Source organism: Toxotes jaculatrix, chromosome 21 (genome assembly GCF_017976425.1).
Source record: "Toxotes jaculatrix isolate fToxJac2 chromosome 21, fToxJac2.pri, whole genome shotgun sequence".
Lineage (NCBI taxonomy): Eukaryota > Metazoa > Chordata > Actinopteri > Toxotidae > Toxotes > Toxotes jaculatrix.
Window position 1 is genome coordinate 14,032,787 of NC_054414.1, and position 27,546 is coordinate 14,060,332.

A 27,546-nucleotide genomic window follows, 5' to 3' on the forward strand; every position below is an offset into this window, starting at 1 on the left:
TCACACGGGGGCAATATGGAGGCTGAGGCCATGGTCCTGCAGGTTGATTTGGTTTCCATGGTAACTAGTGACGGTCATAGGCAGTGGCAGCAGTGGGAGGGGCGGAGCCTCTCGATGCGGCACTATAATAATAAGGGGAACCTGAAAGTTAACAGAAGAACGAACCGTTTGAAACAACAAATACAGTTTTAACTGCCATTTACCAAATTCATTGTTAGCACTAGCAGTTGATTTCAGTTGTTAAGCAGTCCATTTATGTAACGTTTGATCTTAATAAGCTCTTAAATTTTTTGTGGATAATTTCGTTCGCTAAGCTCTGTTCCCCCTTAGTTACTGTTGCCAAACTTTCTGTTTGCAATGATGTCAGTGGCAGATTAATCACTTTAAATTTGAGTAATTATTGAAACAATGGATCCATGATTTCAGACAGAGACAGACATGAAAAAAAAAAAAACAATCCCGCTCACTGTCCATTGTTTCAGTCCTCAGACACACAAAACCTGAGGTTAATTTCCTTAATAAAATGTCTTAATGGTGTGCAAGAACTTTTTTGGAGTTACATCCCTGAGCTTAAAATGCTATCTCCGAATAATTTGTTTATGTTCCCAGCTAACTCGTTTAAAGACGAGAATCTTCTAAAAGAAGGCTGAAATTAGGATTTTAGGGCTAAACGCATGATACTGTGCTAAAAGACTGAGGCTAAAGCTACATCCATATGCAGGCAAAAAGTTCACATCCTCAATAGTTGATGATCCAAGTAGAAGCAACTGTTTTGTTGCTTAGCTTTCAAAATCTTAGTTTTCATTTTTTAACGTTGTAAGACAGACACTGCATTGAACGTTAATGTTAGTCCAAACTTTGATGCCACAGCATCCAGGACAGGCCTCCATACAGAGGGGAAATACTACTGTCTGTGGTCTTGTCATAAAGGGACTTTTTTTGTAACCTGTAATCCTGAAAAGTTATGTAGTCAGTTAATTATGTGCTCCTCAGCAGGGAGCAGGGTAGATAAAGCAAATATACACACTGGTTAACTCATTCCTTACACTTTTGTTCTTGTGCTTTTGATTTTGGAAACCCTCAAAACTCTTAAAAGGCAGAGCATTGCTCTTACTAAAGCCCTTCACATGTAGACAATCAAAAGCTTGGTTGAAATCCTAAGTCTAGTTATGTTTGCAAAGGACAGTAAGTGTTCAGGGGAGGGATTTAGCAAACGGTCAATTAATTGTTCCCATCCAGTTTTTTACTCTTTACTCACTTAGTAATGCTGGGTTGCTGAATCGCCAGGCTTCATTGTAGGTTGTGTACTGTGGATGACTGTAGGGGTTCCCCGAAAACTCACTCCCTGCAAAACAAAACAACAAATCAATTAGCATTTCAATGCGTCAAACCATTACCCCTTCACATGCAGCCATTTCTCGTCATTCAAAACAGGATGCAATTTGTGGGGGAAAATGATAGTCATCGGTGTGCGACCAGTCAAGCAAGTAATTTATTTCTTTTTCATTTCACTTAAGTTATGCAACACTGAACAATACAGGATGTGACACTGAAGGCGGCTTTCCCTGTCCCATTTATGGATATCTACCCATTCTTCTTCCTCCAGTATATTCCAAACTGGCCTAATAAATACAGAGTGGTAATAAACAGTTTCATGCATACATTTTTGATATGCTGCAATAAATCCTGCAGCCTTTCTTGGAAGAATTTTAACGTCTCCAATCTGAAACCCCTCTGGTTTGAGCTCGGGTGTTTCTTGCTACAGAATTTCATTGCAGGGGAAGTAACTTGGAGCATGTCAGTGAGCACTGCTGTTGGTTCAACACGTTTCTTTCTTTTACGAGACAATAAAGGCTAGATTTTATATGAAGCTGGTGAGAAATGGCTTTGCTTTAACAGTGTTTTGCGCCTGTCACTAAATCTTAGAGCTTGTGTACAGGATGAATGGGTTGTAACACAAAACCACAAGCCATGGGATTAAGGCCCTCATCTTTTGCTTTGTGCCACATAAGAACAAATGGAAAGTAAAAGTATGTTTGACTTGACGCTTTTCCACCCACATGATTTAACAGTTTTATTAGTCAAAATCCAAAATCTAAAAGTAAATCCGGACTGCACTGCCACCAGGGTGCTACACAGTCTCTGCTTGTTTTTACTGGTAGCTATCAAATTGACTCAGCTGTTTGAAGAAGTATGTCAAAAAAGTGTAAAGCCTCTATATTTTCCAAAATAGGTTTTCAGAACAGAAGCAGAGAGAAAAACTAGCAAGCACATTAGATTGAAAGGCTTCTCTAAATTTGCTGTTTTAAATTTAGAAAATGAAAATTTCTATCTTGGCTCATATTCACATCAAAATATACACAGATATCTATCTGGACAAATAAACAATCTTCATAGTAAGATAACACTAGAGGTAAGAGGAAAAATGGATTTTTGTATGCTGGGTGAACTGAAAAAAAAAAAAAATCTTTTAATATCCTTTACGAAAGTGCTTGTTCTGTGTTCCATGACCTAATTTTCAGGTTTCAGTGAAATATCTTCGCAAGTGTTTTTAAGATTACCTGCTAACTAACAGACAAAAACAAATGTGACAGTAAATATGACCTTCCTGGCTGAGGAGATAACGAAACGTGTCGTGGCAGCCCTTTGTACAGGAGAAAAGGGGAGCAGCCCGAGCCTGTGATGGGCTGTGTGATTGGTAAATGATATGCTAACACGGCACACACTCCACTGGTTTCCCCATCCATGTGGTTTAATCACATCAAAGCAAAATGCCGGCTGTGTTTTGGTGAAAATGTGTGCGGAGCTGAAGAAGCGTATAAGCTCAGCACCAAAACTGCATCCTTGCCCTGTTCCTGGCAGTGAGACACAAGCTTGACCTCCTCAGAGAGACAGCGATTTGAATATTTACCAGGCTCCCATGCTTCTGCCTTTTGACCCTTAACTGTTTGCTGTGAACCTGAACTGCGGGTTAAGTAGAGGAGGGGAAAGGGATATGCTCTAGAGCGCAGAGGCTGGGGAGGGCTGGTGGTGCTGTTTATCGACGGCCGGTGAGAACGGCCACGCGGGGAGATAATGAGCCAATAAGGCCGAGAGGAAAGCAGGAAGGAAGGGAGAGTGACTGTCCTCTCCCTTGTCTCTGACCACTTACTCAGCCTGTCTAATCCAATCATACACACAGAGCTAATATAAGGATGTGTGTGCCTCTAACTCTGCGGGTCAATATTCATCCCCTCACTGTGTAATTTGGTGCTAAAGTTCTCCTCACTGTGCTTCTTAGGTTCCACACCTGTTCGTTTTGAGTGCTACGCCACCTGTTAAATGGACCCTAATGACGAAATGAAGCAGTGACGTCATCTCTTACTCACCAGGAACCATTCCAGCAAGCGTGGAGGTTGGGTAGCTGCCCTGCCCTGTGGGGGGAACGTGAGGGGGATACCCAGGTAAGGTTGTGTTGGCCATATCCCGACCTGCAGAGACAGACCAAAAAACAAACACACAAAAAAAACCACATCATCAGTGTGACTGAGTTTTAATGTGTGACCTCCTCTTAACGTAGTGATGATTTATTCATTTAGAGACAAATCCTGAAGCTGCTCTTCAGAAAGAGAATAACAACTTATACAATTTTAGTTGTTTGGTTAGATCTATAAAAAACTTATTTTATGATTTAAATGTAAAATCTGAATCTGTACATGTAACTATAGCTTTCAAATAAACAGAGTGGAGTAAAAAACACTGAAATATCTTGCAGTACAAGTATAAATATCTCCGAACTGTACTTAAATACATCACTTGACTAAATGTAATGTTAGTTACTTTATACTTTTATGTCACTGTGTCTCTCTAGCTTTTAGTATTCAGTTCCAAAATGCAAAGCTGCTCCTGTAAACACACAACATCTCCATCAAGCCACATTTCACAGACAGAAACTGGCCGTTTGCTGTAGACATCATGACTCATCACCACCACCACCGCAAGTCAGTCAGCACAACAACTCAATTTTCACTGCAAGTTTAGAACCACGCGATCAGCCCGGACCAAACGTTTCAAAGAACACGGTGTCATTTAAGCCTGTTACTTAACACCAGAGAGCTTCAGTCTGCCTCGCTAACAGGTGAACTAAAACAAGGTAACAGCTGGTGTTTTGCAGGAAGTGGAATTGCAGTAGACCGTTCAAACTTTAAAGCCGTTACTGAATTCCATAAGGCTCTTCTCTTTGCTGTGGCTCTAAAGCCTCAGCGCGCAGGCCCCTCTGCAGAGCGTCATCCATCTGCAGATATTCAGCTCTGTAATTGAGAATGACAGTTGGGTTGTCCTCACTGGCCACAGGGACGTTTGGACTACGGCATGTAACCCCAATCTGCAGCAGGGGCCGAGGCAGGAGAGGCCCCAGCTATATTGTCAGCTGTGAGGGCCACTTGGACTCAAAGGGAAAATCATCTCCCATAGAAGCGTTAATGAGGAGCTGGACAACAATTGGCTATGTTGTTGCATTTACAAATAAATTCCAGGTAAACAGAGAAACCCTCAACAACCTAACGAAAGAAAAAGTATTATGATGATCCACAATAATTTAGAATTTCTTTTGTTCCTTACGAAAAACTGTGGCACTAAGTGAGTTTGCAGCCTGGTGGAGAGTTGGAACTTTTGTCTGAACAGCACTTTTTTTTTTTTTGCACCTTTTAACATCTATGTTGACAGAAGTATTTTTATACCTTTCGTCACATACAGTACTATACAAGAAAAGGATGAATATCATTGCTTTTAAATTTAAAACTGAGTTAACTAATTTTATTGGATTTGTCTATAATCTTTTATTGCATTTAAACTAGATATTGTGTAAAAAATTTAAAACTTAGGCAAAAAAAACCTTAATGTTTCATACTGAGAATACATCCTTTCCAACCCTTTTCCTCCCACGTGTGCAGAAAACATTTTTCTGATTTATCCATATAAAAATCAAAAACTGGCTTGTTCTGCCAGTAAGGATTGCTAATGAGAGAATGAACCACAGGCAAATTTAGATATTGACAAAAAAAATCTGCTTTCTACATGTGCAATATCATGAGCAATTTATTTATTTAAGGATGAGTGAATGAGCCCTCGGGGTAATGAAGTACCTGCTGCTAAAGGCTGGCAGACATGCTGACTGCAGTGGGGGCCACGGGGGCCACAGGAAGTGAAATGGCTGGTAAATCTGGTGAAGAGGCAGGGTGGCAGGCCTGGAGGTCCACAAGACCCAGGCCAGGGAGGAGGAGGAGGAAGTGGGGCTGAAAGGAACTGCTGTAGCTTCGTATGGCTCTTTCTGAATGTGGTATGATGATATATGTAGGAAAGACTTTTTTTGTAAATAGAGGAGAGATACATGTGAAGGCACAGGAGCTTATGTGATTAATATTGTGTTATTAAACTATTCTTGGACTCTAAAATGATCTATAAACATGTAATATTATTAGAGAAATTAGAGAAACAGCTGGTTGTTGTCAAGAGTTGTTATTGGCAGATCCTGGATTAGTCTCCGGGTGACATAATCACAAACGTTTGTCAATCAACTAGTTCAGCTACAGAGATTTGTTCAAAATATGTCACAAAATAAGCAGTAAAGCTGTGACACATAACAGAAAATGCATGCGGGGAAATCTGTTTTGGAGTCAGTTCTTCCTTAAAAGACATGCCAGAATAAGAACATTTCCATTTGTGATCTTAAATTGCATGATAAAGAAGCAATTCAGTCTTATGTTGAACAACTGTTCTCTATTATTTGCAAATCTCAGTACAGCTCGCTGTATTGTACGAGGACCTGGTGAGATGTGTCTTTTTGGTTAAAGAGCTGAGACTCGAGAGCTGCGGAGTTAAAGAGCTTTACAGAGAAGAGTGAGGTCATGCCGGACCTTTCATTTATAATAAGAATTAGTTAGCCACAAGCCAGTGCACATAAGTCAAAGGGAGCCGTGGGAGTACTGTAGGTGGGGGGTCCAGCAGGGGTAAGGCCATTGTGTGAGTGTGTGTGTGTGAGTGAGAGAGAGAGAGAGAGAGAGAGAGAGAGAGAGAGAGAGAGAGAGAGAGAGAGAGAGAGAGTGTGTGTGTGTGTGTGTAGACATTGGTAACTATTGTCTGTCTCAGCAAACACTGACCCAATCTTTTCTTCATTATTATTGCAGCAGCTACAACAGTCGTACGTTTCATAAAAGTAAATACTCTTAACTCTTCATTAACTCGCTTCAAAGAGATGAAATACATAATGAGAAAAGGATTCCTGCCTTTACTATACGGAATCAGAGTAACATCTAGTTTAATTTCTGCAAATTATGTCAAAGCCATGATACCAGAAATGTAATTTTTCACCTTGTGTGCTGCTTTTACTGTAACTATAGATTTACCCATCTCACCTTTTTCTCTACTTTTTATTCCCACTTTTATCTTAAACTTTTTCAGTGTATAATCTGTATCTTTTACTAGTGTAACTGTAACTACATATCACTTCTTAACAATAAGTGGAGACTCTCATACACAAAATTCCATGAAGATTTGTGCAGATTTGAATGCTACTGTTCCAGAGGGTTTATAAAATAACTAATTACCTCTATTTAATGTGGGTTGGTCACTTCTAGCCAATACCTCATCAATATTAGCCCTGATACTGATCCAGTGCACCACATCAGGGTATCAATACTTTCAACTTAACCCTCATTGGAGACCTCAACCTTCATTCTAAACTTAAAAGCAACAATAAGATACACAATCTGGTAGGTTGTTGTTTAGTTTTAGAAGTTGGCCAGCGGAGAAGGCACGATATGTTTTATTAAAGATCTGCATCACCCAATAATCAAAAAGTTAGAAAATGTGAAGTCGAGGAGTTTATTCCATCAACTTCGGCCTTTTTTCATCACACGTTGACTCTGATGATAATAATAACAGCCTCTGTCGGGTCCTGTTTTTGTATATGCCAGGATACAGTTGGCAGTGACTGCCAGCAGCTCTGTGACTGTTGCTTTATGTCCCCTTTAAAGCCCTCTTTCAGAGAGGCGCCGGTTCGGAGAACTCTCTGTACAGCAATGATAGCCTCATTAGCTGCTTCCTACCCTTTGTTGTTTTTACAACAGAGATGTGTGTTCAGATTCTCATTAAAAGATGGGCTTCTTTATATTGTCTGCTTCCTCTGACAGTCCCCTTAGATTGAACGCCAGCAAATCAAGCTATTTGCCCTCTTTTCTTTCCCTGCGAAAATCAATTCAAAGATTTTTGGGTTTGCTGTTACAAAAGGCTGTTGATTTCTGCCTTAATTTGAAAAGTGTCTTGTAACAGTCGCTGCTGAGCTGGGAATACAGTATTTCTGCTTTTAGTGGGCCAGAAATATCAGATTTTTACACATGACATTGTCTGTGTCAACATTGTGCTTTTGCAGATATCAAGAACTACTTTTAATTTTCTTGATGTGAACAACACAGTAACACTGCAGACAAAGATTCACAGGTTTTATCTCAACCCCCAACGTGACAAGAAACATTATGCACCACTTTTGCCATTACCATCAGTTCAGTTTCTTAAAACATAAACAGAAAAGCAGGGTGACCTTCTCTTTATCTGGCACAGGAACAAAGTCATTTGTGAATGACTCTTGCTTGCAAGAGTATTAAATTTAGCATGACAGGGACACCTTCATGTTTGCTACAACAACAACCAAAAATCTTTGACCTCCATTTTCCAGGCTATATGCAGAATGGGGCAATTTATCACAAGCCAAAAAATCTCAGCACCCTAATTAATTACAACTAAGTAAAGAATGTTTGGAGAGCCAAATTGCTTTAATTCCCCAAACACCGGCTGAAAGTCATTCATTATCAAATGTGTGCTCAAAGGTTAGTTTGCTTTTGTGAAGACGAAATAAGCATTAATTTCGGCGCCTGAGCCTGCGTTTCCCCCTGTGGGGAGACGGGCGAGCGGTTTGTCATGAGGCCACGCGTCACTGACGGCAGGTTCGCTGTCTGATCGTTGCTCGCTGCTCACTGGACAACAGCAGGTCTTGATACTTTCTGTGTAGTTCACCCTGAGAGCACTTACTCACCTTAATTGAATTTTAAGTGTGGATAGTTGTGTTTGCTGCACCAAGTTTTGTTTAGAGGAATAAAAAGAGGGGATAAAAGAGTTTACAGAAGCAGATGCTTGAGGAGGAGAGGTGTCATTGACACAGGGGCTTTAAGCCTTTGGAGGCCTCCATTAACAGGCCCAGCAGGGAATATGTTTAAAGAGTCTTCAGTATGCAGTCATTGAGTGGAGATGTGTAAAACTCCCACTGAATGCTCAAGGGAATCCACTCAGTGCTTGAAGAGGGCTCCTAAGTCTGAAGTGCCATCGAGAAAACAGGTGGGCTCTGACTAATTTCAGGAAATACAGAGACTCTCTATAGAAATAGTGGACAATTGGCCGTATCAAGACCATCTCTCCATTTATTTCTCAAAATACACAAAAAAGTTCTGAGCTCCTCCTTCTGCTATTCATAAATTCACCCACGGCCCACACTATTTGAATTTTAAGCAGTTCGAATGAACAAGAATAAGAAGCACTTGAGATGAAATCCATCTCTCGAAGGGAATTCATCAAAGAAATTACTTCCCATATCAACAATAGAAATTACCTCACAATATGCAATTGTCCTATCCACATATTCATGGAACCCTTTGGTGTTTTTATGGGGTAAGAGGGACTATTTAGCAGGTAATACAGCATTAATGTGGAGGAGAGGGAGAGAGAAAAAAAACTGTTTTAATGGAAGTGGCTTCTTGCCTCAGAATTTCGATGATGTGCACAATGCCCTTAAATCCCTTTCTTATTTGAGCCCTGCTTTGCAGGTACTTTTGAGTCTTAATAGGATAAGCAGAGGACACAATAGATTTCTATCTCTCAAGTCTTTCAGTTCGCTGAGAATCCCGATCTCTGGCAAAGAGGACTTCATGAATCATTCATTTTTAATAGATTATGCAAATTCCAGGACATAAAATCAACAAGATCAATAACTGCAGGCGTTTTAATTGGTGTTCGAAAACATTTTAAGGATGAACGTAATCTCCAGTTCTTTCCCCCCGTAAAGACACAATTAATTTGAAATTGGATCTCGGCCTAAATACTGCAGATAATTTACTACTTTTTGCCTGGCTTAAAATTCCTCTGGTAGGCTTATCGCTGGCAAGTAAACTGTAATACTCAGCCATTAGAGAGACCACACACCTGAATATTACCTATTATCCACACAGGCAGTCACTGAGGGAAAACCAAGCAGAGGAGCCACTAACCAAATACTAATTACCAAGTGGAAGTCAGAGTGATGTTTGTTCCATTAGTTTGACCTCTGTGTGCTTTATTTCTCTGCCTCCAGTGAGATCTACCAACAGAAAAGGGCATGGAATAAACGTATTTACCAATACAAAAGCTAGTAATGTGCTTTTTATGTGCAGACACAAGTACACGCACACACACACACACACACACTGCAACACACGGATATGCATACAATCCCATCTTTCTTCCATGTCTCTTTGCACCTGTAACGCAGTAAGGAGACCCTCTCTGCAGAGACCATCTAAAATATCCCAGGTGCAAACAAAGCCGCCTGCAGAACCAGGCCTGCTTCACAAAGGCCATCAGTGCACAAAGGACAAACACACACCTTTCTTCTCAGGAGGCCTGCCTTACAGGGGAAATCTACCTCCCACATATTAATGAGAAAAGGGCTCTTTATTTTCTCTTAAGACTGCTTGGCTATCACTTGAGAAGGGGGGCTGCTGCAATTTTCAATCACCCTGTCCTCCCCCATGCAGAACTCGTAGCCTTTGATGGCTGCTGCATAATTATATGAATTTTAATAAAAGCTCTGTATATTAATCTCCGGCCTCTGACAGTCATCGTAAACTTTCAGTAAACTTAACCTTCTTCTTGGTAATAACGCGGCAACAACGAAACAATATTTCAATTAGCCAGGCAGTCATTAACTGTGACAAGGAGAGGAGACAAAGGGTGGGGGGTGCGGGGGGTAAGGGAGAGAGAGAAAGGAAGATAGGAGGGTGAAATAAATGATCATGGTGTTAGAGTTAGGCGGCAGAAATGCCAGAGCGTATTTACCGAGGCACATTACTCGTGCTTTGAGACACACAAACTGTCTCCTGGCGAACAAATCACAGGGGCAACACAGCAGCAGCCAACAAGCAGTCAGTCCTGCATGGTGGCCTTTTTTTTTAGCGAGACCTTGCTCTGATACACAGTCATAGTTCTGATGTGCTGACACCCAAAGGTCCTTGTCCAGCGGTGACTGAACAGCTCCCCCCCACCTTCCCAATCTTTCTTATTGCCCTGCTTGCTCAGCAAAAAAGCAGACGGAGGACAGCTGCTAAGCTTTTATCACATCATCGTACCACCTTTTCAGCTCAGAGTGAAATGGTATTAAAAAAGTCTTCACACTTAACTTTTTGGTTTGCTTTTATTTTCACACATTTTTTTTGTCAATTGCACAAGCATGCTTAGCACTGTTTTCTTTTACATTATTCTTCAAAACCCCTCAGCTGAAGCTGTGGCTCGGCAGCATAAAGGCGTACTGTATGGCAATTGATCTTACCTACGGGGTAGCTTTGCGACACGCTGGGGCCCAGGTCTGGGTTGGCGCTAGAGGATAAACTGGGCTTGACTTCGTCCAGGCTGGAATTCAGGGCAGGGAGCGAGTACTCATTAGCCTGGGAAAAGGACAGTTGAATCATTACACAACCAAACAATACCTAGATGGAAATCCTCCCTTCTCCTCCTCCATTAAGCGCTCCACACAGGCCTGTGCGAGTATAAATTTGTATGAGAGCATTGTGTGTGTATGTGTGTGTGTGTGTGTGTCTGTGTGTGTGTTCAAGCTGCAGGGTGGCAGTTCAAGCATATCATGAATGTATTTTGGTATTGTCTGAGAGGAAGTGGGATTTTGAGATGAGTGAAAAGCCAAGGCGTCAGCTGGCCCTTTGTGCTTGACTGCAGTCCTACCCCTGATCAGCCAAGGGAGAAAGCAGTTCTGCTTTGTTACAGGCACACCATGTGGCCCTGTTTGAGAGACACCATTCACCTTTTCTCCTCTGTCCCTCTCTTTTTTTTTTTTTTTTTTTGCTTTAATTTGGAGTCTAAACCACCTTTAAATTTAATTACCTCTCATCTCTGAATCTCTTTTTGTTTTTTGTTATTGTTTAGCTGTTTGAGGTTTTACTTCTTGTGGGTGGTCAGATGTTGCATTAAAGAACAAGTTCACCCAAATCACAAAAAACCTATAAGCTAAGTCCAGCAATGCAGATCATTTGGGATTTGCGTGCCAAAACTTTGAGATATTCACCTCAGAAACCTTCATCCAAACCCTACCTTAATTGGGATTAAAAAAAATTGTGCATTTGAGCCGCTTTAATTAAAAAAAAAAAAAAAACAATAACATTTTTAATTAAAAAAAAGTCAAAGGTAGGTGTCAGTATCATTTGAAATAAGCAGATTACCTGAATGGACGCAGAAATCCTAAAATCCCCACCAGACAAAAGCAAATATGTTGTTTTGTCATTTGGGTGAACTGACCATTTAAGTTAAAAAAAAGAAAAAACAAAACAAACAAAATTCGTTCATTTAAAGACTAATCCCTTCCCAGCCTGTCTTTAATCGTCATGTTTCCTTTTGTAAATCCGCTAAAAGACACTCATGGCAGATGTTAGCAGGTTTTTTTTAATGAGATGAGACTTCCGGAGTCTGAGTGTTGACAATGTTTGTCCAAAGCCCAGTGTGAGCCTGAGTGGCTCAGTGGGCCGCGCTCCCACAGGGGGACGCCTGTGACCCCGCTCTTGTCTGCCACTATCACCGATAAACTCTAATTGTCTGCTACAACTGTTCACTGGCACAATGTCGGATGTTTTCCTCTATTCTCGGAGGCTTCAGACGCCAAACAGACGTTTTATCATGCAGATAAAGGGCAGGAGGGGGAAAACTGAAAAGATAGGTCTGAAAAGGATGACCAAATGGCTAGCAGAAGTGTGGGAGGGGGGAATCCATTGAGTTTTGCATCTCCAGAATGGGTTTTTAATGCCTCGCTACAGAACCCAGACACTGGCTAATAGGGCCACATTTTCCAGAGAAAAAAAAATGTGAGGCACCCATGAAAGGGAAAGTGCTCTGATTAATATTGCATTAAATTAAAGCTGATTTTTCTGGACTGTTCCTGGCCTCCTTTCTTTTTTCTTCTTTGCTTGCCCCCCCCCCCCCCCCCTTTTTTTTTCAGCCTAACCCTTTTCCCTCTGCCTTTTAATACTCTCCCCGACGTTCTTTGTGATTGCAAGTCATTTCCAATTCGTTTTGGTATTGATCTTCCAGTAGAAATCAGTTTTGTAATTAGCTGCAAATTAGGCCCTCTTCTGGAGGTGAGGCCTGTCCCACTGATTTATCACCTGCGTAATTCGCCCCGATTGGAGAGAAATTAAAATGAACTCAATTAGGCGACTGCTTTTGCTTTATGGGTCCAACTTGTAGTTTGGTGGGAGAAATTAATAGTCTCTTGTTGTTTAATAGTATAATGAAAGTAAATAAAGGTTATCCATTGTAATAAGCCCAGAGCATTTAATAAGCAGTGGTTTCTGGCTGTCGTTTTGGTGTGGGGGTGGCTGTTCCCCAAATGCCTTCTAATTTTTGAAATGAGGATGGATGGCGACTGTGGGTGTAATATCAGAGGGAGTAGGAATATGTGGAGGCTGTTTGCAAATGCTTCATGCATCCATTGCATGAATACATGATACAATAAAGGCAGCTTTCATTAAACATCAAGATATGACACAGAATTGGAAAATAAACAACAGAGGCAAAAAGCAGCAATTGAATAACACAGCAAAAAATGAAGAAAAATCTAGGTATTGATTAATTTCATGTTGCCTCACTGTTATTCTCAATTATAGGGGATACAAGGAATGTGTTTTTCATCACAAAATCAATAATGTGTGGGAGTTTTCCTTGTGATCCCTCCAGCATTATACATGCTGGGTTGTAATCCAGTGCTTGGCCATCTCAGATGTTTGTTTAATTAGCTTTCGTTTCTGGATATGGTCTGGGAATATCTCTGACAAACGTGTGTTTTTTTTTGTGCTTGATTCAGCATCACATGCACATTTTGGGTGTTTTAATGTATGTGAAGGGAAAGTGGTGAGTTGCAGTGCTACTAACCTGTTCAGGTTTGATATGCTCCGATGTAGGGAAGACGTCAGGGTATGAGGGGCGTTCAAAGACCCGGTCCAATGCTTCCAGCTGCTGCTGGGTGAAGGCATCTGCCCTCAGGTGTTTCCGTAAACTCTCCACACTACCCTGAGAATCACTGTTTGGGCCAGAACCATCTGAACCATCTACAAGAAGAAAGAGCAACAATCGAGACACTGACCCCGGGAAGCTGGCCTTTACTTCAAGCTATGCACTTTATATTCTCCTCATGTTTTTTCTGCACCACCTCTGTGGGGGATCTGAGGAGGACAGAAAAGGATGGAGTGCAGCTTTTTCTGCACCTTAATGTCTGTAGTGAGCCACTGGCTACATCACACTGGCTTTTCCCTGCATCAACCCCCCCCCCCCCCACCCCCCTCAACCCTACAGTATTAACACCATCATGATCTGAAAGCCCTCTGGTAATTGATGGATTACCATCACTTGCAAATATATACATGTTGTGGCAAGCATGTATACTAATGAAAGCAGCAGCTAGCCCATTATAGTGTCTCTTCTTTCCAGTCAGAGGATTTTTTTTCCTTCTGCTGGTGCTCGCTGAAATCAAGAGCAGGTTTTTTCTAAAAAGCGCAATTTCCCTTTCACAATTCAATACTGCTTTCATCCTCTGCGAGAGTGTGGTTCCATTTGGAAACAGCGGCGGAGGACAAGAAGCTGAATAAAATCGTACAGTCTAGTCTAATCATCCTGCTCTCCAAACACAGGAATTTTCTCCTGACTCCTGACCTGATTACCAAACTGTTGGGAAAAGGATGCCTTAGCTTTTTCCCATTGTCACTTGTGTACAACGCTTTAAAACCTCTACAGACCATTCTACCATTGCCTCCCTTCCTTCCTCCCTCCCTTTTTTTTCTCCCCCCTTTTCCATCACCCCCACCTCTCCTGGCTGCAGTGGCTAGGTCTGTAGGTCTCCTCCCCGGATCCCACAAAGCTTCAGCTCCCTTACAAATCTGTCATTCTAAATTTGCGGCAGATTATGTTCTCCCCTCAGTGGGAGAGTGGTGATATATGATATGCAAGGCCCCTATTGATTGCCTGATCTGGTGGCAAGAGGGAGCTGAAATGAACTTGAAATGAACATCATGCCTCAACTCATTGTGCGTATAATACTCTACTTAATCCCACATTTTTCTCTGCCATGGAATTCAATTGATCAATCATGTCTGTGTGATAGTACCATTTGGGAGGGTTATTGCCATTCTATTCTGCTGCTTGACCTTTTTTCACAGACTGAGGCCAGAGGATGAACCCGACTCTCCCGTGAAGAGCTGCAGGAGCTATAGAAGAGAGTGTGAGTGGCTGTGTGAGTGTGTCTGAGCACTTGCAAGTGTGTGTAACCTCAAATTGTGCTGATAGTTAGTAATAAATAAGTGATGATTTTTCTAACAATATCTTGTTAGCTATTTATACTATTTTCACCACACAAATGACTTAGGACTTATTTACAAGCAACGCAGGATCTGATATGCTGGACTGTTGTTGGTGCCGATACTGATCTTGTGAAGTGGATTGGGTGTTGGACACAAATTTCTTTGTCATTGTAAAAATCAAAGGTTTTGGTTTTCATTTACATTCATTCAGTCATGGTGTGCTGCTGAACCAATTTTTACTGACACACAAATCCTTGTCCTCATGTTACCTTACAAAAAAAAAAAAGAAAAATTCCAGTGAATTTCACACAGTGATGCACACAGATTTTAATTTTCTTCACTGGTGTCAGATCGTCAGGCATCCTTATTATTCACCCCCCCTAAAAGTGCCATGTGTTATGTCATTTAGCCTGATAACCTTTTTTTTCCACAGTATGACAGCATTGCTGGTGAAAACCAGTGCCCAAATTTGGTGACTTTTAGGTGCAGGCATAGAAAATTCTCCTGCCTGTTACGTGCATGTGAAACCACTTCAAAATTCACTGGATCAGTGAATCAGTGAAAAACATTGAATGAAAATGTTGCTACCAAACTTTAAAAAGACTGTTCTCATAGTTTTTGGAACGATGATATTGTGGAGATGCAAGGTTTTCATAAGACAGTTACATGTATCCGTATCTGCTTGTCCCAGCCTTTTCATGAAGCTATACTAGCTCAAACTGAGTGATATAATCAAACCCAAGGTGTCATGTTTTTACCACAGTAGCTGCACCATTATCAAACTGAACATATTCTACGCGTTTTGTACATAATTCCATAGCCTATACCTTTTCCACAAAATTTAGCCAAGATCACGAGATTCTGAAAGAAAGATTTGTGGTTATGAACAAGGCTTGGCCGCTTGGCTAATTTTTCTGATCTGTTGCTCATCTGTACATTCCAGCACATTTAGGTGAATATTCAGCATGTTCTCTGGCCGTCACCTACTATAGCTGCTTCTTGTCACTTTATCAAACTCAATTGTTCTCTTTGCTACCAAAGCAAATAGAGTCATTAATTACTTTCCATCAGCCAGCCCAAGCCACAACACCTGATCAATACCCCCCCACCATATTTGTCATTCACCACTGTGGAATACACTTCCCACACACAAGACAAACCATCCTGGGTCAACCTACATACTCTTCCTCCCACTCACACTGAAAACAGTCCCATCTGCCCTCCCAGCTACTGATTCCCATCTGACAAATCAGTGACAACTGTGTTTTGTTGATGAAAATTACTCTGGCGACATTTAGAACATGTATGTAGCTGTGTAATTGTGCTTTGTCAAGGTGTACAAATCAATTTTGTGTATCTTTTATGATTTTCTAGTTGGTCTTCCCAAGAAAACGGCTGCAAATGCCCAAAAATGACATATGTTTACATTCAAGTGACAACGTCCTCTACTGGTGGTAGAAATTATTATTCCAGACAGTCTCCCCCGCAAGGCATTCGTGGTATTGCACTCGGTTGTTTGCATGAAAAGTGCCACAAATAGTTGTGTAACAAATGAAAAAGAGAGCTAAAGAGAGAGAAGTTCAATCCTTGGCTCCTTTCTCACCTCCGCACAGCTGCCCAGTCACTTTGTAAAGTGGACGTGAATGTCAGATCATTAGAAGCTGTTCAACCATCTGAGAAACTCTTATGAAGAAGCATAATGGCAGCTGTAACAGAACCGAACCTTAACCAGAGCTGTGTAAGATCAGAAAACTGTTTTATTTTTGCTGCAGTGATTTTGGAAGGCACTAACAAATGACAACGCCACTTGTACCATTCTGAAGAGCAGTTACAAAAGGCGTATTTTATAGTTTGGAAAACTTGTTGTCATTCTTTGCTGTAAGTAATAGGCTCCCTCATGGAAACGCTGTTTGTTGCTAAAGTCAGAAGAATGCTAGTTGTTTCACATGAGAGATTTCTGTATTTCGTTTTTTTCTGTGCTCAAATGTGGCAGAAAAAAAGATGTCATGTGTTTTAATGTATTAATCAGTATTTAATAAGAATTCATAGCTTAACGACGTAGAGCTGATTTATGATGTTAACTTTTACAACTTTGATTTTTCCTATGTAGTAAGAGATATTTCTTGATATAGAGGAATACAAATTTACAGGTGCTTTAAAGTGACTGTAAGCACTTGTCATCGGTACAAGTCAGATCCAATATTTGGACATTTCCAAATCTGCCCGTTATGCACTGTTTGACCACAGTGGCTTTGTTGGTGCGTTACATGCTTGTCCCGTTCTGTGGTTGTTTATTGATCACTGGAGTTGAGTGTATTCATCTTGACATCAGTCTGTATTAACACTCCGGTAACGAGGGAGCAGCCTCTATCAGATCAGATAACCAGCTCTATAAAGCAGACTCCTCTCTGCGGGTTTGGCACCCAGGGGTCATGACCCCCAGCAGGAGGCTTTAGCCAATGCAACTCTGGGTCTGGGAGCGAGTCTGACTGACTGCCCGCCAAACAAAAACAAAATAATTATCATGAATGAAGTGCAGATTGAGCAAAAGTTGTAGTTTCTCTGAAAATCTGACTCTAATGGAGGAAGAGAATGATTTCAGAGTAAAACTCTTTCATGCAATGAAAATAGAGTTTGTAAGTTCTTGAGAGAGGTATGAGGAGTTGAGCTGGCACCTAGAGGTCATGAAAGCCTCCCTAAGATGAATGAACTTGCCCCCCCCTCCCATCTCCCCAAATCTGCTCCTTGTTTAAATAACATGTCAACATACATACGCTCTTGTTCCCTTAACACATTGTTATGTATTTCACAATAATACACCTCTATAATTTCCCGCCTGATTCAATTCCTGGCTAAATGAAATCAAATTAAAACTCATTTGCATCAAATTGGATGAACTCAGCTGCATTTTGTTTTTCTAATTGAATGTTTTGATTATGTAAACATAAATTAAATCACCATCACCAAAGAGCAGTTATTAGTGCTGAAAGGGATTAGAAGCTAAATTTAGTAAATCGATTATATAAAGAATAGAAGAATTAATGACAATTTTGGTAATCGATTAATTGTCCATAACATTCCCCATTTGCAGTCTGTCATATCTGAGAATTTGCTGCTTTTGTCAGTTGGATTTGTTGCAAAAATTGGGATTACTCCTAAGATTCAGCAAGGAACAGTTTAGAAAGACGTTAGGCCGTCATGTTCCCAAGCTTTTAAAAGCTTTATTAATCTAATTTGGAGCTCGCACTTAGGTGATGACATTTTGCTGCTCTCTGAGTTCCTGTGTTGATTCTCCCTCTCCCCCAAAACAGATGCTGATACACAGAGCGGGGTGTGACGGCGGCTCGCTCCATCACTCATCTCCATCCACACACATCAGTTCTCTCCTCATGACGCTCAGAAATGAGAAATAATTAATTCAACAGCTACTGAAGCACAGAATCGCATCCATTCTGACTGCCACTGGCTATTGTTGTTGGCTCTTGAAATATATGATGATCGTCTTATCATGAAATTTCTCTCTTGGCGTTTCTCTCATAAATCAAGAAGAAAGCCCCACACAAAGCAAGAAAGCGTTCAGAATGGCTGAAATTAAGAATCATCTACAGGTCTGATTGTGCAATTTGTGGGGCCGCTCTGAAAGGACGTGTGATATGACTTTGAAAGACCGGACACACTTCATGGACACTGCATGTTCTCAACAGACCTCCGAGCTGTCTGCTCAGGTCAATTCAGCTCTCTCACACGTTCGCTAATAACAAGAAGGTGAACAAAAACATCTATGAAAGCAGATTTGTACTTAGACATCAGATGCTTTGTGAAAGATTTTCACTTCACCCTCTGAGAAGAAGCCTAGACTTCTCCTTTGTCTTTTCTGAAGCTTAGTGTGTGTCAGAAGCAGTGGGGGGTGGTGGAGTTGGGATGCAGGGGTGAGGCGGGTGGCGGGGTACTTGGATGTTAATCTGTGAGGTAATAGCTTTTCTCTCCAGAATTGCAAATTCTAATATATGTCACTTTGTTAAAGGTGCGGACAGCCGTGGTCACCGAACACACCATCTCCAGGGGTCTCTCTCTCTCTCCCCCACTCTGTCCATCTGCAACAATGGCTGCCAAGTGTAACATGCTACTTTTAATTTGCAATAACACGTGACAATAGCAGATTAATGGCTCTTATGACACCTGTGTCCCTGAAGCTCCTCTTGCTGAGACCCAGTGTACATAACGTGTGTCACACTACATTATCTCTACATCCCTCCTGTAATGGGGGACCTTTTTTTAAGGGCACTGCTGACTTGGAAACTTAGGAGCTGTCTGCCCGGGCTTGAGTCTCCCCTCCCTAACCCTTCCCCTCCTTTCCTTTCCCTTCCTTCACTCATTTTTGCTCATGTTTTCAGCCCTTGATAATGACTGCTTGTGCCATAATCATCATGAGGCTTACCAAGTTAAGTAGGGCTCAGGAAAGCTACTGTGCTGTGAGGAAATTTAATCCAAGCATTAACTGACTATAGACTACTGCCTACTGAGCGAAGCAAAATATGTGTGAATGGCAAACAAGGCAACACTGAAACACAGACTTCAACTGAAAAGAATAAAATAAATAACCATGAAACACCAAGAAAGCTGCACAAATACATTTCTTGCTTCGAAACTATTTGATTTCAGAAAAAGGATTTTCCAGATACTGAGGTCTTCATAAGTGGCTTTCTTGGACAAGACGTGTTTTTTGCCTTGTTTGGTTAGAAAAAAGACTTACCAGCTGGCTTACACAATAGCATTCAATCATTTCCAGAAAGGTTTATCAAGAAGTGACTGTTTTTGTTTTTTGTAATGTGAACTTTACAAAAATGCTTGAACAGAAGCAAAGAAAGAAGGCCCCTTAAAGCAAGTTGATGGCATTTATGGCAAATATGGGATCTATGATAATTTGTTTTCAATGATACACACCCAAAGACATTACAGGTTATAACAAACTGGAGCTGCAACCTGAATTTCAAAATAAAAGCAATCACTATTTTCCAGGTGACAGTCGATTTCCGCTAAAACTTTGAGTAATTCATGTTTGCAAAGATTACAAAAACCTCCACAATTCCCAAAATACAGAGAACATAACCTGCATTCCTAAATGGTAGCTACGGCAGTTCAGTTTCAGAGAACACTTCAGCCAACCAGTTGCAAAATCTTGAAATTCAGGTGTCAGGTTTGGTAAGGTGCACTTTAAGAGAAGACAACAACAGGACAATAGTGTCTACAGGGTAACTTTGTATGTAATATACTATTCTTACAAAGTGTGGCTCGAGGCGAGACATTGCTTTTCCAGCCGTGTGTGTGTGAGGCCAAGACCTGGGGTTTATGTTTTGGAAAGATAAAGTATCCCTGACCCTGTGGTTCCAGGTAGGCACCAGCTGGCTGTTGAGAGAGTATATAAGAACCCCCCCCCCCACCCCCAGTAAAAGCCCTACCCTGAGACACACACACACACACAGTGCACACCTCCATTCACACACACAGCTTTCTTCTCTTTCATCGTAACACTGGCCGAGCACCTAAATCACAGAAATGGCAGCACATCAGGAGAATCATTTGAGACTGAATAGCCATAGAAACATGGCGCTGTCACCTGGAAGACCTCCACAAAACAGGCCAGCTCTCCCCCTCACGTACACATACCTTAGTCCTCTCCATGCCCTTTAATACCTCTTTGCCCTTCAGTAGCAATCTGCATAGAAATGTGTGCATTCTATCATTCAGTGACTAGACATTACACCCTGGCTAATATGAGAGGTCCTCGAACGACTGAAAATGAACCCTTGAAAATACCAGACGTTTGCATTATGCCTCCGCGATTGCATCTCTTACAGGGAAAGACTTGATTATGTCATTTGCCATGTCCACGTCATGCTGGTTTTTATATCTTTGCCAGGAAATCTACCTCTGACAGGTCATTAGTCATCTCTCCCTCCCCGCACGCACATAAAACATCAATTCCACTCAATATCCCGCAAACCCCTGCGCTTCTCAACAAACGCCAGAACAAAGAAGACGCTATGTAAACTGCTGCCGTGCTCTGATTAGCTCTCATTCCAGAGCACTGCAGAAATAAGGCACTCATTCCCCACCCTGTTTGAGATAACTGCCCCTTTTTCAGCAGCCACATCATCCCTCCATAGTCATACACGCCTCGTAACATAAGTGCATCTGTTTAGCTATTCTCATCAGCTGCTTATGTAGTGACATTAAGGAAGCCTATTGCTTACAGAACCAATAATCTATATCGCCTCAGGCCCCCTTATATCCACTAACCTACCACTTCGGCAGCAGCAGAAGTGGAGCCACTTTTGTTGAAAAAAAAAAAAAAAAAAAAAGCCCTCCACAGAGCTATAGCGGCTGTCTTGACTGACCTGGGTGGTTGGCTACATCATCTTGACATGTAATTATCTAAAGCCCTTTAATCACTTCCATAAAGATTAATTGCAGGAGACAACAGCGGAGGTCGTGTCTTCAAATCAAAAGACTCCTTGGCAGATTGACACAGCGGTGTAACAGAGTTCAGACTTAGGTGTTTTATAAGGGTCATCTACTGAAACTGAAGCAGGTTTTAATGCCGTAATTGCAAGTTCAGCAAAGTGGGTTTTATAGCATAAAGCTTTTTTTTTTTGTAGGATTTTAGATATTTTCTGCATGCTAATCCTAAACTCAAGCATTGTTTTTTTTTTTCCTCTTGACAAGAAACTTTCTTACCTTCATCTCTTTTCCTCTTTTCACCATTAGATCGTGGAATACCCAGAATCCCGTTGATGGAGTAGGATCCTGCAGGGTCATTGGAGGCGCTGGTTACAGGCGGAGAGGCTGTGCTTGGTACTGGAGGAAAGAAACAAAATAATTAACAACCATCTTGTATTTTACAATGAAGACATGCTTGCATGTATTCCATATAGTGCTCCTGCTGATGCTGATGTGAGCTGCAGCATTACCTATGGTATGGCCTGGTGTTGGCAGGGATGACCCATCAGGCGATGGATGGAAAGGCTGCTGGACTTTTGTTCGGATGATCCTGGGGAACAAAGGAAATGCAGATGTCACTGCTGCTTTTCTATGACCGATTTCTCCTCCTGGAAATTTCCAAATTGCCCCTAATTTGAGCGTACACCTTTGGGTCACACCAGGAGATATGGTGTGACTAAGATATCAAACGCAACTCATACGCAAGGAGGGACGTGGTCAGTGGTTCTACCTTAAAGGTGAGGTCTCAAGAAAAGTCTTCATTGCACTTTTGGTCTGAGTGATCTTGCAAACAAAGCATGAAATCACATCAATTCACCTCAATGATCAGCTTCACTGACTCTACCTGGCCCACACTAATCAGCCCCCCCTCCAACTCTGTCTCTCGCTCTCTCTCTCTTCCCCACCGTGGAAGGGGGTTTCACAGGGACCGATCGCAGCCCTATAGTAGCCCTTTGCTTCCCAGATCAAACATCTCTGTAGAACCAGCGGCCCCCGTGTGCCAATGCGGATGAGGTTGTATTGATCGGGGCTTGGGGAGAAAAAGTTGGGGATTAGTCACACGAGCAAACAGATGCAAATAGAAAGCTATAAATTATATGTGACAGGAAAGCAATAGTTCCTTATTGCCTTGCACAAGCTTACGCCAGCATTAGATTCCTTTAATCTGAATGGCACTTTGGGAGAAAGGGAGCTGTCACAATAATTTGTAAACTTTAAAACTATTCATCATGTATTCCAGAGGGCCATTTTAGAGCACAAGGAGATGAGGTAGGGTGATGACTATAGAGCTTTTATAGGTTTGATTTCTTCACACAATTCAGATTTTGATCATTTGTTCTTATTTTATGCATAGTTTGTTTCAGTGGAATGAAACGTTTTCCCCTCTCAGATAAAACTGCACAATATCTAGCACCCAGATTATAATTTTTAAGCCCAAAAAACTATTCTTCTTTTATTTCCATCTTCCATATTATCCAGAAACACATCAGATAATTTAGATATTGATGTTACTGGTGGTGCCAGAAGGCTTCAGAGGAATAAATCCAACACTGTGACAAACAAAAAAAAGAGAGAACTCCCCTTGGAGGCAAAGCTGCCTAACACCAAGCTTTTACAGAGAGCGCATATTGATGTTTTAATTTTTTTCACTTCTCCCCATAACAGTTATTCGACCCCTTGACTTGTGTGTGCTACATAAATTCAAAGACTTTATTTGGTATCCATGTTCTTGATATTGAATAAGCAATTTGGGAGAATGAATTAATGGCCTGGCTGTTGCTGAAAATCCCCTGAAGAAATATTAAAATTGCTTTACTTCTGAATCAATAGTATCGAGCACCATTGAGGACCCTTTTTTTATGCCTAGCAGCAGGGTAGCGTTACTTGTTGGTTGTGGTGGCCCTGACGTGTAGTACAACACTATCTCTGTAGCATTTAATAATGCATGCAGGGGAAAGGTGTTTAAATAGAGCATCCTCTTTTGTCAACAGTCCTGAGGTCAGACTGTCTGCCACAGAAACCCACGACTGGCCCCAGTCAGAACCATCCAACTGGAAAAGGCTCTGGCTCCAGTCTTTAGTGTTTTTTTTTTCTTCCTGAATTGTCGTAACGGGGAAAGCCCCGCTTAAACTTCTCGTGTCATTTATTTTAAGACAAACTCACTTTTTCAAGGCTTTTTTTTTTTTTCTGGAGAAAAACTCTGCCATAGTGATCGAACCACTAAGGATGTTTTGATTGATTTTTGCGGACTGCTCCTTTAGGAATTCAAACATGTATTGAAATATTTAGCTCCAGCTAAATCAAAACAAATGCTTGTGTTGTCTCACTTGTGTGTTTGCACCACTCTGTGTGTGTGTGTGTGTGTGTGTGTGTGTGTGTGTGTGTAGCACTAGATTATAGAGCAACACATTGAAATCTTACATTTCTTCTGCTGAAAAAAAAAAAAGAATATTCAGCATTAAGCCATAATAGAAATTCAAAGTAGCTCTCATATTTGGCTGATAGAATTACAGCTCTTTGTGTTCACAATTTAATTTTCCACATAAACAAAGACACATAAGGCTTCCCCCGCCAGTCCAAAATAGAAAGCTTTAATTGGAATTGAAAAAAAAAACTTTATAGGGCTCTTTTAATGATATTAATGTACATTTTGAATTTATCACATACATGTGTCTGAGCCTCCTTAAATGGGGCTTTTTAAGCAGCCACGAAGCATGAAATGAATTTTCTTCAGCCTTTTCTCTATTTAAAAGATGTCTTGTGTGGAGCTGTCCATGCTCTCCCATCAGCTCATTAAAATGTAATGCTGATGCTGGCTCTATGGAACAGTGCCTCTTAACCAAAGTTCATCACCAGGGATCTCTGGTGGGGGGGTGGTGGTGGTGGAGCGGGTGGGGGGTGGGGTTGGGGTAAGATGGTGGTGGGGTGGGGGTATCCTGGGTCTTCCTGTAGCTTCCACTGTCAAACTATAGTGCTGTTTATGACTTTCTTTAAGAAACCTGAGGATGTGCAGCGTGAACGGTGATACTTAAAAAGTTAAATGGATTTATTTCACCTGATAAATCGCTTTATATGAGCGTTTTAATGCCACAATCAAGGCAAAATTGGTTTTGCACTTTTATGCATCATCATAAAATTACATCAGTTATAATTACAGCAAGATAACACCTCGAATTTTAGTGCAAGTATTTAAATCGGGAGATTTATTGATAAACAGAACGGGATTTTTAAGACATCCGTTTGGCCTCACAGAAACTCTCACAATAAAATATTTTGGTTTCATTAAAGGTTATGACCTTATTTCCACGTGATGCAATATTTTACAAATTGCAGCCAACACATTTTCCTCCGATTATCCTTCTTAGAGCATCTCTCCAAAATAAAATCTTGCAGAAACGCCAGTGTTGTTCTCTCTCTGTGCAGCAGCTCCAGCACATTAGATGTGCTAAAGAAAATTGGCCTGCTTTATAGCGCCACGGGATCTGGTCACCGAATATTGATCGGTTTTCATCTCGACAGATTCACTCAGTCCTGGATGTACTGCTGATTGTTGAGGGAGTTTGGTCTGAAAGATTGAATTGCACCTCTGAGACCGCAGGCAGCCTCGGCGTGCCGGGAAGCACAAAGTTGGTCAAACAATATTCTGCTGTGGGTGGTACGCTTAGAACAGATATGCTGTGATAAATGATTTTCAATTTGCGCTCTGCCGGCGCTCTTCATTAACGTGTTTACATCCTAAAGTCTGTTGTTTAACCCAACTAAATTAATAGAAGAAAAAAAATCTGAATATAATGAGTTTTGTATCTATATTTTTTGGTTATGTTTTAATTTTTGTTTCCTACCTGTTAATGGATGAGACGCTGGGAACAGTGTCGTTGTCGCAGATGCCCTCTGCCAGCAGCCTGTCTCTGATCTCCCAGGCAAACATAGTTGGATTTTGTCTCTTGTAATCTGCGATTTTTTCCACGACCTTTGGTGTGGCCACTTTAGGTTTAGACCCACCAATCACCCCTGGTTTGATGCTGCCAGTCTCGTAGTATCTGCAAAAATAATATTCTCCGGTGAGATAGTGATAGTTTGCTGTATTTAAGACACAATGCTGCCGGTAGATTCCCTAAAATAGGCGTTTAATTTAGTTTCAAACCCAATGATACACTTAGAGATTATAAGCTTTGGAGGTGTAATGTAACTTGATGGGGTTTATGAGTATAACTGGCGCTAATTATGACTCAAAGCAGAAACAAATTTGCTTAAAAATCAATTAAAATGCAAGAAAACGCACAAGTGCAAGAATTAAATTAATTCTGTAAAATCTACTAATGTCAAAAATTAATTCGAGTTCATGTACATTTTAGGACGCCTAAAATAGAATTAAACTAATTAAGAATCAAAAGCTGACTTTGGGGGCTTCAGTCCTCTCGTCCTCCATCACTACCATGATGTTGTTTTTCTGTCTGCCTCCTTACACCCAGCAGATTCTACCTGGCTGCCTGCTGGGCTTGGCCGGAGCACGTTCACCTACCTGCCCAGGATCTTGCTGACGCAGCCGTGGCTGACCCGCAGCTGCCTGGAGATGTCGCAGGGCCGGACTCCCTGGTGGGCCAGCTCCACTATCCGCTGCCTTACCACGTCCGGGAGGGGTCTGCCGTTGACAAACACCCCGCCGAGCTGGTTCACACCTCCGTGCCCTACGTGGGATACAACAACAACACACACAACCGTAACATTACATAAAGTCGTAAGGGAGAGGAAGGCGCAGGTTAGTATGTTTTGTTGTTTTGTTTTTTAATTACAGTGGACGCAAAAACACGGTACATAGCCCGTATAATATAATATAATATAACTGCAGGTCACTTTCCACTACTTGTGTCTATGGAGCAGGTGGATTTACACGTATTTATTATGTTTTGAAGAAGCCCTTAAGATTCATGAAATTCGACACATAAACATTTCTATTTGAAAATAATGTTTTTTTTAATTAAAGGAACATGTTTTTATTTTTTAATTTTTGTGTGATTAGAAGATTGTTTACTTTTCTGTTAACGTGTCAACATTTCATAGACACATCTCAATGACCAAGTTATTATATTTTTTTCAGTCATTAGCCATGGTACAAAATAATTAATGGATGAAAGAATATTTATTTATGGTGATTTGAGAAGAGGCAGAGACTAGAAATGATCACAGCAGTGCAAAACAACTGTCCTGGTGAATGTGCAAATTTATAAATATATATTCTTTGTTGTTTAAATGAAACAAAAATGGACACAGCAGCTAAAAAGTTGTTTGTTATCCATGTGTGTTGGTCTGTTTTTTATTACCTCCCTTTTTGTTTAAAACAAGAAAATTTGTCTTTAACTTTTCAAATTAAGATGAATTACAATAATGTCTTTGTAAGAATTAAATAAAACAAAACAGTGTTTGAACTGCTGCACTGAACTACTGGACACCTAATCATGCAGCAAATATGCTTTTAATATTTCAGATGTCACTGTTATTATGCAGCTTATAACTGATGAGCACATTGAATCCAGCCTACAATGAGCAGTGAGCCTGTGCCATAACTGCTATTTAATTCCTGAAAATAATTTGAATTTAAAAAATATGAATTTAATTCAGTCTCCAGTTCTTTAAAGTTTCTCACAGTCGAAAGACAGGCTCCACGGCTCATGTTTGGTATTAAGTTACAAGCTCCTTCATTTTCCCTGCACGGTAATTTTAAATAATTGAACGAGCTTTGATTACTCATATTACATATTATTTAGTAAATGAAGAGACCATCAATTATTCACGAACATTCACCAAATTACAAGTAAACCACACTACACGTGGACTTAAGATGGACTTACAGGGTTTGCTGTTATTTGGATAATTTGAATAATAGATGTGTAACTAATGTGTCTTGACTTTATTAGGCCCAAACAAACACACACGCACACACACTGCGCGGGAAGCTGCAGGGTGATACACGTGTAAATTACTGGGCACCTGCCAACGCACGTTCTTTGTTTACTAAGACAAGTTTAATTTCTGTACATCGCTGCTGCGTGTGTAGAAGTATTTAGGATAAAATCTGCACACAGAAGAAGAGGTGTGAATGATGAGGAGATTATCACTCCACTAGCAGCCTTACGTTTCCACGTTTGTCTCTGTTTGTTTGTGTATCAGTTTATTAGCTTGTAACTTGTCTTTTGTTTTTTTTTTCCTGCGCAAAGATGCTGTTTGCACGCAAAAATCGCTACGCTTTCCGCTGCAGGCCTTTGTATTATGCAGGAATTATATATTTCTGCTGTTTTGTTTTTTTTTTTACCCGCATACATGTAAAAGCTGCAGTGGCAGACAAACTCAGGTTGTGCTACTTACGGTGCATCGCTGTAAAGGGGTCTGCTTTGCAGTGAATATCCATTGGATA

The 27,546-nt window shown here is 41.0% G+C and overlaps 1 protein-coding gene across 11 annotated transcripts; it reads right to left on the minus strand.

Moving 5' to 3' along the window:
• pax2b (paired box 2b) lies at nt 1-27,546 on the minus strand. 11 transcript variants are annotated; one of them, XM_041067069.1, is made up of 14 exons: nt 27,498-27,540; nt 25,657-25,822; nt 24,977-25,174; nt 21,605-21,684; nt 21,372-21,491; nt 16,363-16,367; nt 15,125-15,163; nt 14,053; nt 13,213-13,388; nt 10,610-10,724; nt 4,075-4,080; nt 3,369-3,470; nt 1,259-1,345; nt 65-141 (listed from the first exon to the last, which is right to left on the minus strand). In XM_041067069.1, exons 1-14 carry the CDS (start codon nt 27,538-27,540, stop codon nt 65-67), a joined length of 1,215 nt encoding a protein of 404 aa, XP_040923003.1. The 11 variants fall into 11 exon arrangements, with proteins under 11 accessions (XP_040923001.1, XP_040923002.1, XP_040922998.1 ...); XM_041067065.1 differs by having other exon boundaries at nt 25,657-25,834; XM_041067067.1 differs by lacking the exons at nt 14,053; nt 15,125-15,163; nt 16,363-16,367 and adding an exon at nt 26,867-26,869 and having other exon boundaries at nt 1-122.